Source organism: Erythrolamprus reginae, chromosome 2, assembly GCF_031021105.1.
Source record: "Erythrolamprus reginae isolate rEryReg1 chromosome 2, rEryReg1.hap1, whole genome shotgun sequence".
Classification (NCBI taxonomy): domain Eukaryota; kingdom Metazoa; phylum Chordata; class Lepidosauria; order Squamata; family Dipsadidae; genus Erythrolamprus; species Erythrolamprus reginae.
The window spans coordinates 302,852,913-302,866,270 of record NC_091951.1 but is presented as its reverse complement, the minus strand read 5'-3'; the positions used below and the strand labels follow the sequence as shown (position 1 = coordinate 302,866,270).

The window sequence follows — 13,358 nt, the reverse complement described above, 5'->3', positions numbered from 1 at the left end:
ATCCGCGAACCAGGGCCGGCGGGGCCAATGAGGGGCGATTAGGATTACTCGGGCCCTCTCGGTGAGGACCTTGTGAATCACGTCCGGGAGAATTGGAATTGGAGGGAATGCGTAAAGTAGGCCTGGAGGCCATGGGCTCCGGAGGGCATTGATTGCTTCCGCTCCCGGGGATGGAAATCTGGAAAAAAAGCGAGGGAGTTGGGCGTTCGCATTGGTCGCGAAGAGATCCAGAACTGGTAGGCCGAATCTGAGGCTGATTTGATGGAACAGGTCTTGATGGAGGTTCCACTCTCCTGGGTCTATCGTTGCTCGAGATAGCCAATCCGCCTGGACGTTGAGGCTCCCCGAGATGTGGTCGGCTAGGAGCGACCGAAGATGTTTTTCCGCCCAAAGGCCTAACTTGAGGGCCTCCCTCATGAGGGCCTTGGATCTCGTGCCCCCCTGTCTGCAGATATGGCTTTTTGTGGCAATGTTGTCGGTGAGAATGAGAACGTGCCGGTTGGGAATGCGAGGAGAGAAATGCTTCAGAGCCAGGGAAACGGCTCTTAACTCTAGCCAATTGATTGGCTTGGAAGCTTCCTCCGGGGACCACGTGCCCTGGGCTATCATCCCCTGGGCGTGGGCGCCCCATCCCGATAGACTGGCATCTGTGGTGATGACAAATTGATCCGGGCACCTGAACGGGGATCCTTTGTCCATGGCCGTAGACTTCCACCACTTGAAGGATCTGCGAACAATTGGTGGGATGACAATGCGACGACTTGAGTTGCTGTGCCCCGATCTCTGAAAGGGTAATAGGAGCCACTGTAGTTCCCTAGCATGAAGGCGAGCCCAGGGAATGATGCCTATGCATGACACCATCTTCCCCAAAAGGGAAGACAGGGTTACTATGGATACTGAAGGTTGAGATAAAATGCAAGAAATTAACTCCCCTATACTGAATTTTCTCTCAGGAGAGAGAAAGACCTGGGAGGATTCTGAATTAATAACGGATCCCAGGTGTAAGATGGATGTGGAAGGTTGGAGATGACTTTTGTCAAAGTTGATGGAAAATCCATGGTCCTGAAGAACTGACATGGTGACAGAAAGGTCTGTTTTCACTTTCTCTAGGGAGTTCCCATGAATCAAAATATCATCAAGATAACATAAAATGTGAATGGGAGACGCCCGGATATAGGCCGCCAGAGACCCCAAGAGCTTTGTAAAGACCCGAGGGGCCGAGGAAAGGCCAAATGGCATCGCCCTATACTGGAAATGCCTGCCCTGAAAGGAGAAACGTAAAAATTTTCTGTGGCATTTGGCTATAGGAATGTGGAGGTAGGCCTCAGTGAGGTCTAAAGAGACCATGAAATCTCCCGGGTGGATGGCGGCCAAAATGGATGATAAGGAGTGCATCTTAAACTTCCTATATTTGATGAATAGGTTCAGCTTCTTTAAATCCAAAATAGCTCTCCAACCTCCGGAGGATTATGGAACCATAAATAGGATGGAATAAAAACCTAGACCCTTCTGACCGGGGGGAACCGGTTGAATGGCTCTGATGGACAATAAGTGGGAAATGGCCTCCTCCATACGGTTACAATCTGAGGAGGACCTGGGAGAAGGGCAGGAAATAAAACGTTTCGGGGGGGGAGAAATAAATTCTAAAAGAAGGCCTGTTTGAACAGTGTCAATGACCCAGGGGTCCTTGGAGGTGAGACGCCAATTAGAGGCGAAATGGGCTAGGCGACCACCTATGGGAATCGAGGAAAAACTACCATCTAGGTTTTTTTGAAGCCCTGTTAGAGGACGCTCCCCTTTGGAAGCGAAAACCTCTGCCCCTGGAGTTCCTACCTTGGGAACGAAAGCGGGGGGAATACTGACCTGGAGATCTCTGATAGGAAGCCGCTTGATCTTGCTGACGCCCTGGGCGACGAAAGGACTGCGTTTTGGTAGCCTTTTTGGTGGTTGGACCCAATACTTTCTTCTTGTCCGTGGTTTCCGTGAGGAGTGGATCCAGAAGATCCCCGAAAAGAAGGTCGCGCTTTAAGGGTCCCAGAGATAACTGCCACTTCTGACGTACTCCTGCTTGCCAAGGGCAAAGCCATAGGAGTCTTCTTGCCGTTGTAGAAGCTGCAATAGACTTAGCAGAAAATCTAGTAGATTGTAAAGTGGCATCAGCCACGTACTGAGCAGCTGCAAAGACCTTGTTGAAGTCTTGTTGACCTCTCAAGTCATCGGGAGGAATATGCTGTTGAAGTTGGCGAAGCCACAGAAGCATGGCTCTGGAGAAAAAGGAAGCCGCTGCAGAACTTTTAATGGCCCAGGAATCTGCGGTGAATCCTCTCTTGAGCATTTGTTCAATCCGCTTGTCCTCTGGGCGGAGGACTTCCTCTGCTTCGCCTGGCACAGCAGCCGCCGAGTGAAGGATCTTGACAGGTTCATCCGGTTTAGGAAAGGATAGGAGCTCCTCATAGGAAGAGGAGAGTTTGTACAACTTTTTGTCCTTGGTTGAGGGATTAAGCCCAGAGGCTGGGAAATCCCACTGCTTAAGTAAGGCATCTTTAAACAATTTAGGCATAGGAATTACCTCGTTATCCTCCTGTTCCTCTGTGAAGTAAGGTAAATTCTCCTCCGGGGGATCAGTGGATGTGGAGGCCTGTTTCTCCTGGGCCGCCAATCCCGTAGAAATTCTAGCTTTGAGGAGGAGAGATTTGAACAATTGAGAAGGAAAAATAGTAATTGGAGAAGGAACCTTTATTTGGGATTCCTCATCATCTGAGAGGCCTTGAAAGGGATCCTCATCCTCCTCCATATCCTCATATTCGTCCTGAGAGGAATCTGATTCATCCTGAATAGGAGCTCTAACCGCTGGGGAAGAACCCAAGGGGCGGGAGGGACGAGGAGGTGGAGGAGGTAAGGGAAGCGCATTGATGGTAGAGAGTTTAGCATCAATGGCCTTGGATAACACAGAAAAAATAGATTGGAATTCAGGAGGTAAACTAGAAATATCAGCAGGAATGGCAGAAGAATCCCTGAAGGCCTGGGAGGATCCTGGCTGGGGGGAATCTTCAATAATATCTGGTTCCTCTGGACCTATTCCCCATAGGTTAGGTTGGGGTCTGTCTAGGTTTGGCTCATCCAGAGATAACACAGTGACCCCAGAAGAGGGCAGATTAGAAGCCTCTGGGGGGTCATGACTACTGAGTACTTGGGCCTGTACTTTCAAACCCTTTGCTGATTTGTCATGGATTTTTTGTAGGGCTAGGTCCCTTCTCTTCTCAGCCCTGGTGACCTTGGTCGAGGGGCGGGCCCCTGAAGAAGAGGAGGTCGAGGCCTGGGGGATACTGGTAATCTCATCGCCTGTAGGCCTGGCCTCTCTGGGACCTTGAGTGGTGCCTCTCTTGGGAAAAGTAGCCATAGTCTGACAATTAACAGAAGACAAGGCTGAGCCAAATAACTGAATAATTAGGGAGAAGAATTTCAAAGACTTCCCAAGAGGAATGGATCCTGCTCCGAGGCCTCGGAGCTGCTGAGACTTGAGGGCAATCTGGGCAAACCCAGAGTTCGTGTCCCCAAATACAGCGTGGCCAGCCTCCCTAAACTTTAATTAAAGTAACCAAGGCACTCTGGTTGGAGGCTTAGCCGGTGGAGAATTAAGCCTGAGCGTCCCAAAGCCCACTCCGGGATCCAAGCGGTGGACTGAGGCCTACGCGGCTGGCAGAAGGCCAACACGAGAGGCCTAAATTTAAAAAGGGCGCGAAGGCCTTCGCGCCGAAAAATCGCTCCGTAATAGAATTCTTAAAGGGGAAGCGATCGACTAAGTCCAGGAGACTAGAAACAAGCGTCTCACTCCGCAGGAGGTATTTCTTAAGCCCTTTAACAATAATACTATAATAAATCAATGAAGCAATACTTGCACCAAGACCTCCAGGCCAAAGGATTAAAGGAATCCACAAGCGGCAGCGGGGATCGTAAACGGCAAAACAGCCGGGGGGAAACGAAACCGCAACTTCTCCCAAGGAAAAAAGCCGAGCCACAAACGGCTGGCGCTATTAGTGCAAGTAAACAAATAAGGATAAACAATTCTTACTACTTTGAAGGAAAGATCGAAGGGAAGGTGTTAGAATGTTGAACGAGCTATCACAATACAACCGCAGGATATGCGAACTGAGCGAATTCTGGGGAAGGGGCGGATCCAGCAAGCTTTTTTAACACTAGGCTCAGTTCCACCGGATTGGACATGAGCAACCCATGTGACTGCTGGACCCGCTCCTTCAGTACGGAGAATGGGGGAGAGAGAAGCCAGGAGTGGATAGTTGCTCTTCTCTTCTGTGATAAGACTGAGCATGTCATCTTTTTAGTCACGCATCCTCTTCCTGGTGACCTTCCCAATTTTAGCTCAGCCTATTGTACGGATTTTGCGAGCTGCTTTACTATGTTTCCTGGCTTCTCAAGTGGAGGATTTGAATTTTGCGCCCAGCAGCCAATAGGCTATTATTAAAGATTTTACAGTCAAATAAAATCTATTCATTATTCTGCTAAACCAATGAAGATTCTGTGAATTTAGCAATCAGAAGTACTGCCATAACTTGAATTCGAAAATATAAATTATTTAACAACACTTGCCTTATATATCATGCAAATATATTATTATAATTTGCAAATACTCACCAGCGCTTAATTTCCTGATCCTTTTTCTTATAGTTGTCCAGTTTCTTCATTCCTCTAACATTCTGCTGCTTTAGAGTGTCTTCAGTTTCCCAGGTATTATGAATATGGGACCACCCTTTCCATTTAATCAAATACTGCATATCACCAGATTCTTTTGATTTATCATATCCTGCATTTGGATCTCCATCAGCTTCAACTGCATAGATAGTGGTTGTAGCACCAATTGCTGAGAAAAATAGTCATAGTTTAAAAAAAAAACTTCTATCATATACAAATCTCAGTTGGATTATAAAATATCAAATTGTTTTAAAATAAAAACTTCTTTAGGCATTTAATGCAATGATATGATATAGTGTTGTCAAATTAAAAGTTTCACAAAATAATATTCTGCTAAAGAATTAACTAATGTGATTTCAACCAATCTAAAACAAACTGTAAGTGCCATAAGATACCAAGTTAAGTGATGCTGATTAGCTGACGTTTCCTCTACATGCTGGGCAATCAGTAGCATACAGGTAGATGTCGCTTATTGACTGTCTTGTTCAGCAACTGTTCAAAGTTATACTGCTGAAAAAATAATTTTATGACCAATGCTCAAGTTTATACCCTTTGCACTGTCTGAGTCACATGATCAGTGTTACACAATATCTGTGCCTATTATTTTTCTTCTGCACTTTGCAGAATTGAAAGATCGCAGAGGAAGGGGTTACAGGAAAGTAAACAGGCACACAACAAAAAATACACACTGAAAGGCAGCAGCCATGGATAGGATCAGGGCTGAGATCTGCAAGTGCACTACTCAAACTCCCAATTCTATTCCTCATTGCATGCTTGCTTACTTGTGTGTGATCCCTTCTTCCCAAATCTCTGCACCCTGCAGGGGTGGAGGGTGGTTGTGGGGACCCAGGAAATATTTTTTAAAAATCATTGGGATTCTTCTTTTCCTCCCTTGCAGAGAGGAGAAAAGAGGAAGATATTGACTCTGCTTGTCAAGAAATTGCAAAAGGTGATTGAATGACTCTAGGACGCTGTAACTGTCATAAATGAATGCCAGATGCCATGCGTCCAAATTTGATCATATGACCATGAGTAGTTGCAATAATTGTAAGTGTGAAAAACAATGTCTTTTTTTTAAAGTGCCTTTGTAACTTTGAAGGTCACTAAACAAATAGTTGAAAGTTGAGGACTACCAGTATACCATGTAGTATACAAATAATGTCTAAGTGAGCTAGAGAAGAAGTCCTTTTATCAATAAAATTAGCAAACCATCAAATATTTTATATGTACATATATTTTCTGATATTTTACATAGAAAAATATGTATTTAATGATATTTTAAGATACCTCAAGACATATGGCCTCGGTGTAACCTATAGCCCTTCAATGTACTCTGCAATAAAAGCAAACCAAAACTATAACAATTATGAATATATTTTTCTAATGTAAATTAAAGATTACCTCCTTTTCGTCCAACGCGACTATCCATAAATTTTTCAATTGTTTCAAATTCATCTTCTTCAGGCTGTGGAACATCCTCTCCACAGACTTCTAGGAGATCATCTGAATCAGTCTTTGCTTCTTCAGCTTCTTTATAACTAACATTTACTGTTGCCTGGCGGCGAGAACCTCTTTTATCATAATCATCATCATCATCTGATGATGATGATGATGAGTCAAGTTGTCTTTTTTTCTGCACTGCAGTTTTCTTTCCACTTTTTTGTTTTATTCTTAAATAATAAATAATAGAAAAATAAGTCTTTTAAAACATTACTGAGTCAATGGCTGAAAAAAATGACTGATGAGTATTCTTAGAATAACTGTGGGCTATACAGATTTTTCGTAAATTTCTTGAATAAAAGATTTAAAACTGTAAAGTATTAAAGCAAAGCAACTTTACTACTCTGATATCTACTCATTTTTTCTTCTTGTTGCACAATAATTTCAGCCCATTCTTTTACATATGGAACAGGACATAGTAGACTATTGAAATAAATGAAGAATGTAGTCTGAATGCTTAGTAACCGCCAACCTACCTATCAAACTGATCCAAATACTGAATTTCTCTATAGCATTTATTATGAAAAAAAAGCATCTGGATTCTCAACTATGATATCCATGTGCTCCCTGAAATGTTAGATTAATATATCAACTATCATTTAGAATCAAAAACATTATCCTGACTTATTAAAAAATGCACTACTGTATATCCAAAAGCAAATTCAATTAAGAAAATGTCATATACCAGTGTAAACAATTTGGATCGCTACTCAGTGGTAGCAACTGAATTGCATGCCTAAAGGTTTATTAAGCAAAAGCCTGGATTCATAGGTTTTGAAAACTAAGGGAACATAAGGAGACTTATGCCTCCTTTTTATGACAGATGAATAGGATGAAGTAACAGTTCATAGTCTTCTGATTTATCAATGAGCACAAAAGTTAATTCCCTCTAACACAGATTAAACTATCCATAAAATCTCTAAGATATTCATCCGAGTCCACGGAGAGGGGAGGCATACAAATCTAATAATAAATTAATTTGAGGTAACTAGTTGGCAATTTGCCTAATGCAGTTGATATCAAACTCAGTGGAGACCTGTGGCAACATATACTCATTTCTACTAGAGCACATAGAAACATAGAAGAATGACGGCAGAAAAAGACCTCATGGTCCATCTAGTCTGCCCTTATACTATTTCCTGTGTTTTATCTTAGGATGGATATATGTTTATCCCAGGCATGTTTAAATTCAGTTACTGTGGATTTACCAACCACGTCTGCTGGAAGTTTGTTCCAAGGATCTACTACTCTTTCAGTGAAATAATATTTCCTCATGTTGCTTTTGATCTTTCCCCCAACTAACTTCAGATTGTGTCCCCTTGTTCTTGTGTTCACTTTCCTATTAAAAACACTTCCCTCCTGAACCTTATTTATCCCTTTAACATATTTAAATGTTTCGATCATGTCCCCCCTTTTCCTTCTGTCCTCCAGACTATACAGATTGAGTTCATTAAGTCTTTCCTGATACGTTTTATGCTTAAGACCTTCCACTATTCTTGTAGCCTATCTTTGGACCCGTTCAATTTTGTCAATATCTTTTTGTAGGTGAGGTCTCCAGAACTGAACACAGTATTCCAAATGTGGTCTCACCAGCGCTCTATATAAGGGGATCACAATCTCCCTCTTCCTGCTTGTTATACCTCTAGCTATGTAGCCAAGCATCCTACTTGCTTTTCCTACTGCCCGACATGTTCTGTTCAAGTTGTTATCAACCCAAAATTGTACTTTGGTTCTTCTGAAAACTAAGATATTCATTTGATATTACAGCTTTGCTCATCTAAGGACATAAATTGTTTCTTTTCAAAATCCAGCTTCCTAGCACACAGAGAGATAATTTACTGAATAACCATTTAGTTGGCAATTTATCAAATTTGTATCACAAAAGTTTCTTTAAAGGAAATATTTGCATATTAACTTTTATTTTCTAACATAGTATTACCTACCTGCTTGGAGGCTTCCTGCTTTTGACTTTATTTTTTGGCTCATAATCAGATTCACTCTCTTCACAAGTACTTTTTTCTCTGCTTTCTCCTATATCAGAATCTGAAGCTGTTGCCGAAATAGATCCTGATCCAGACATTTGCCAATCTTCACTATTCAGGTTAAAATTACAGAAAAAATATTTTAACTATATATTCTCATTCTGTTCAAAATTTAATAAAAATGTATCAGTATTGTGTTTCACAAAAAGAATACTATCCACTATATTTTGGAGCAATAGTGAACCTGGAAAACAATTTATTATAAAGTATGTACAGGAAAAGTATGCAAAAAGTTTTAAATATCAAAATATTGCTTCTGTATTTAGTAAGACAAATAGTTTTGTGGGTATTTCAGCTTTATATAACTTTCCAAATTTTCACATGACAATATTTAATCATAAATAACTTAAAATCATTAACATTAAGCATTAATGAATTCCTTACGTTGATAACTGCCACATTAACAATGTTAAGTCTGAGGAAAAATAGCATTTACATAATACATACTGTTGAGAGGTTGTTAATTTATACTTTTGAGATTATGGTGTGTGGATGGGGGGAAAGTAAAAAAATAGAAAAAAATAGAAAAATAATAGAAAAGATTTCTTTGCAAGCTCTTTGCCCTACCTTAAAGAGAAAAAATACAGAAATTGTTTAAAAAATAATATCAAAAAAAGACAGGTTGCTTAACAAAATAGCTATATTCTTCTATAATTCTTCTCCATATTAATGATTTTAAGGAGCCTTTCGTAAGCTCCTTAAAACTACCTCTGTCATCATGCATGGGGGAATTGAGATATTCATTTCCCCCCAGGCCTATACAATTTATGCATGGTACGTTTGTGTGTATGTTTGGTTTTTTAATAAGGGTTTTTAGTTATTTAAAATATTAGATTTGTCATATGCTGTTTTATTATTGTTGTTAGCCGCCCCAAGTCTACGGAGAGGGCCGACATACAAATCAAATCAATCAATCAAACCAATCAATCAATCAATCAATAGATACATAGATACATACATACGTGCGTACGTACGTACAGGATATTAACTACAATATTTTTTTCTATCTCCAACAAGCATCACTAAGGTCAGCATTTGTCCTGAATTTGAACCTCAAGCAGTGGTTCATTCCTGCATTTATAATGGTTTCTACTATTTCTATTCAACTATTGCATCTAATAAATAAAGAAGTTTTGGTATAATTTAAAATGTATTTCTTATACTAAGGGCCTTCAAACTAAAGCCGATTATAACAGTTTCCTCCTATGTTTTCAAACTGAGAGAAGCAGAGTTTCCCCTTATTGCACTATGCATCAAGTATTTCTCAACATTTCTTAAATTATGACAGTAAGAAAAATCTATACTTCCTTGATTTAAAATGCTGATCTAACTTATTGAAAAGGAAAATAAACATTGTTCTGATATAGTTGCCTGAACCTCTCTCGATTGATTCCATACAAATCCTGACATGATTATATAAGATAAAACACTAATGAAGAATATTAATCCTTGGATAAGAAACAAAATATCTCTGAAAATAAACTTGCACTAATAGGCATGAAGTAAATTAAGTAACTTTTATGAAGCATTTTTTTAAAAAAAAAATCTTACTCTTTATGTTTTTTTCTCTTGATTTCATTGGATGAATCATCTCCAGAATCCTCACTACTTGATGATTCCTAAACAGTAAGAAATACACATGAACTTTATTATCACCTTATTAATTTAATAATAATTCATTAAATGTATATTCTGCCTGATAATTTTATATATAGTTCTTCAACTACCAAGAAACTATAGGCTGCAATCAGAAATTAAGAAAACCAACTACAAAAATCCATTAAAAGACAACTGGATCAAAGCCCCTAAAAATTGTGCTGTCAATGACTTTAACTCTTTTTTTATACAGTGATTAAAGTATATTAATCACAATCATGAAGCAATAATTTGGTAAGCAATTTTAAAGATGCAATGCCATTCTAACCTAAGGAAACAATTATTATCTAAACAGATTCTAGTCATGTCTGACTAGATTTATGACTAGAAGCTAACTTTTCTTTGATGAGAATCATTCCATTTTTTTCTTTAATTTATTAAAATAGGCGTTGATTGCTTACCTGAACGCCTCTTCTCGTACGGTGAGCGGGTACAGCAGTCACATGGGTTGCTCATGTCCAATCCGGTGGAACTGAGCCTAGTATTAAAAAAGCTTGCCGGATCCGCCCCTTCCCCAGAATTCGCGAATCCATAGACTAGGCTCAGCTGTGAAGCTCTGTAGTGTTCAACTCTTATTGTTAGAGGAAAAAGGATTATAGAAGGTAAAGAAGACACATACAAGGGCGGGAAGTGACTGCTGTACCCGCTCACCGTACGAGAAGAGGCGTTCAGGTAAGCAATCAACGCCTATTCTCCGTACTGAAGGAGCGGGTCCAGCAGTCACATGGGACATACCCAATAGATGGTCCCTAGGGAGGGGTTAAATTGCTATCGTGTGAGATAACGGATTGGAGTACCCTTCTGCCGAAGGCAGCGTCCGCTGAAGCGTAAGCATCAATCTTGTAGTGCCTGATGAAGGAATTTGGCGAGGCCCAAGTGGCTGCTTTGCCGACCTCCTCCAACGGGGCTTGAGTCGCCCAAGCGGCCGAGGTGGCTGCGCTCCTGGTGGAATGCGCTGTGATGTTCCTTGGGACTGAGAGGGAGGCCGATTCATAGGCCTTAGATATAGTCCCTCTGATCCAACGGCCTATTACTGTTGAAGACACTCTGGCACCCATGACTCTGGGGTGATAGGCTATAAACAGTGCTTCTGACCTCCGAAAGGGTCCAGTGCGTTGGATATAGATTCTCAGCGCTCTAATAAGATCCAGGGTGTGCCATCTAATTGCCAAGGGATGGTCTCGTTAGAGGCAGAAGGATGGTAGGACAATATCCTGAGTTCTGTGGAACATGGAACTGACCTTGGGTAAGAAGGTGGGGTCCAGTCGCAAGACTACCTTGTCCTGATGAAATTGACAAAGGTCCTGCCTGATTGAGAGGGCAGCCAACTCCGAAATGCGTCGTGCAGAGGTAATAGCCACCAGGAATGCTACCTTAAAGGATAGGTACCTGAGGGACGCCGATTTAAGGGGTTCGTATGGTGCCTGCGTGAGGGAATGGAGAACCCGTGGCAAATCCCAGGATGGATACCTGTGGACCTTGGAAGGTCTGAGGTTGGCTATGCCCTTGAGGAATTCCTGAACTTCAGGGAAGGATCGGAGAGGCTGTCTGCGGGGACCCCCTAGGACAGATGAAATGGCTGCCAGATGACGCCGGAGGGTGCTGGTGGAAAGTCCTTTATGGAAGCCTTGCATAAGGAAGGAAATGATTCTGTGTATGGGGATGCACAGAGGAGAGAGACCTTCCTGTAGACACCACTGGTGAAACTTGGACCACGTGTGGTCGTAGATTCGATTGGTCGAACCCCTTCTGGCCTTTAAAATGACCTCCACTGACTCGGGGTCATGACCACGCAGTTCTAGGTCTCTCCTGATAACAGCCAGGCGGTGAGGTGGAACCACTCCGGGTCTGGATGGAATGAGGCCCCCTGCCGCAGCATATCCCCCGAAACGGGGAGTCGCCAAGGGTCCTGGACGGACAGCTGTTGGAGATCCGCGAACCAGGGCCGGCGGGGCCAATGAGGGGCGATTAAGATTACTCGGGCCCTCTCGGTGAGGACCTTGTGAATCACGTCCGGGAGAATTGGAATTGGAGGAAATGCGTAGAGTAGGCCTGGAGGCCATGGACTCCGGAGGGCATTGATTGCTTCCGCTCCCGGGGATGGAAATCTGGAAAAGAAGCGAGGGAGTTGGGCGTTCGCATTGGTCGCGAAGAGATCCAGGATTGGTAGGCCGAATCTGAGGCTGATTTGATGGAACAGGTCTTGATGGAGGTTCCACTCTCCTGGGTCTATCGTTGCTCGAGATAGCCAATCCGCCTGGACGTTGAGGCTCCCCGAGATGTGGTCGGCTAGGAGCGACCGAAGATGTTTTTCCGCCCAAAGGCCTAACTTGAGGGCCTCCCTCATGAGGGCCTTGGATCTCGTGCCCCCCTGTCTGCAGATATGGCTTTTTGTGGCAATGTTGTCGGTGAGAATGAGAACGTGCCGGTTGGGAATGCGAGGAGAGAAATGCTTCAGAGCCAGGGAAACGGCTCTTAACTCTAGCCAATTGATTGGCCTGGAAGCTTCCTCCGGGGACCACGTGCCCTGGGCTATCATCCCCTGGGCGTGGGCGCCCCATCCCGATAGACTGGCATCTGTGGTGATGACAAATTGATCCGGGCACCTGAACGGGGATCCTTTGTCCATGGCCGGAGACTTCCACCACTTGAAGGATCTGCGAACACTTGGTGGGATGACAATGCGACGATTTGAGTTGCTGTGTCCCGATCTCTGAAAGGGTAATAGGAGCCACTGGAGTTCCCTAGCATGAAGGCGAGCCCAGGGAATGATGCCTATGCATGACACCATCTTCCCCAAAAGGGATGACAGAGTTACTATGGATACTGAAGAATTAGATAAAATGTTAGAAATTAACTCCCCTATACTGAGTTTTCTCTCGGGAGAGAGAAAAACCTGGGAGGATTCTGAATTAATAATGGATCCCAGGTGTAAGATGGATGTGGAAGGTTGGAGGTGACTTTTATCAAAGTTGATGGAAAATCCATGGTCCTGAAGGACTGACATGGTGACAGAAAGGTCTGTTTTCACTTTCTCTAGGGAGTTCCCATGAATCAAAATATCATCAAGATAACATAAAATGTGGATGGGAGACGCCCGGATATAGGCCGCCAGGGACCCCAAGAGCTTTGTAAAGACCCGAGGGGCCGAGGAAAGGCCAAATGGCATCGCCCTATACTGGAAATGCCTGCCTTGAAAGGAAAAACGTAAAAATTTTCTGTGGCATTTGGCTATAGGAATGTGGAGGTAGGCCTCAGTGAGGTCTAAGGAGACCATGAAATCTCCCGTGTGGATGGCGGCCAAAATAGAAGATAAGGAGTGCATCTTAAACTTCCTATATTTGATGAATAGGTTTAGCTTCTTTAAATCCAAAATAGCTCTCCAACCTCCGGAGGACTTTGGAACCATAAATAGGATGGAGTAAAAACCTAGGCCCTTCTGACCGGAAG

At 42.7% G+C, this 13,358-nt stretch overlaps 1 protein-coding gene across 3 annotated transcripts in view; it reads right to left on the bottom strand.

The window, feature by feature from the left end:
* The window catches only part of CHD1 (chromodomain helicase DNA binding protein 1), a 74,337-nt gene that overhangs the window by 41,535 nt on the left and 19,444 nt on the right, over nt 1–13,358 (bottom strand). For all 3 annotated transcript variants that reach the window (XM_070742981.1, XM_070742983.1, XM_070742982.1), the window contains exons 5-8: nt 9,804–9,871; nt 8,154–8,303; nt 6,112–6,380; nt 4,654–4,879 (exon numbers count right to left, since the gene is read on the bottom strand). In XM_070742981.1, coding sequence (XP_070599082.1) covers nt 4,654–4,879; nt 6,112–6,380; nt 8,154–8,303; nt 9,804–9,871 — 713 coding nt within the window. The remainder of the gene's footprint in view (nt 1–4,653; nt 4,880–6,111; nt 6,381–8,153; nt 8,304–9,803; nt 9,872–13,358) is intronic.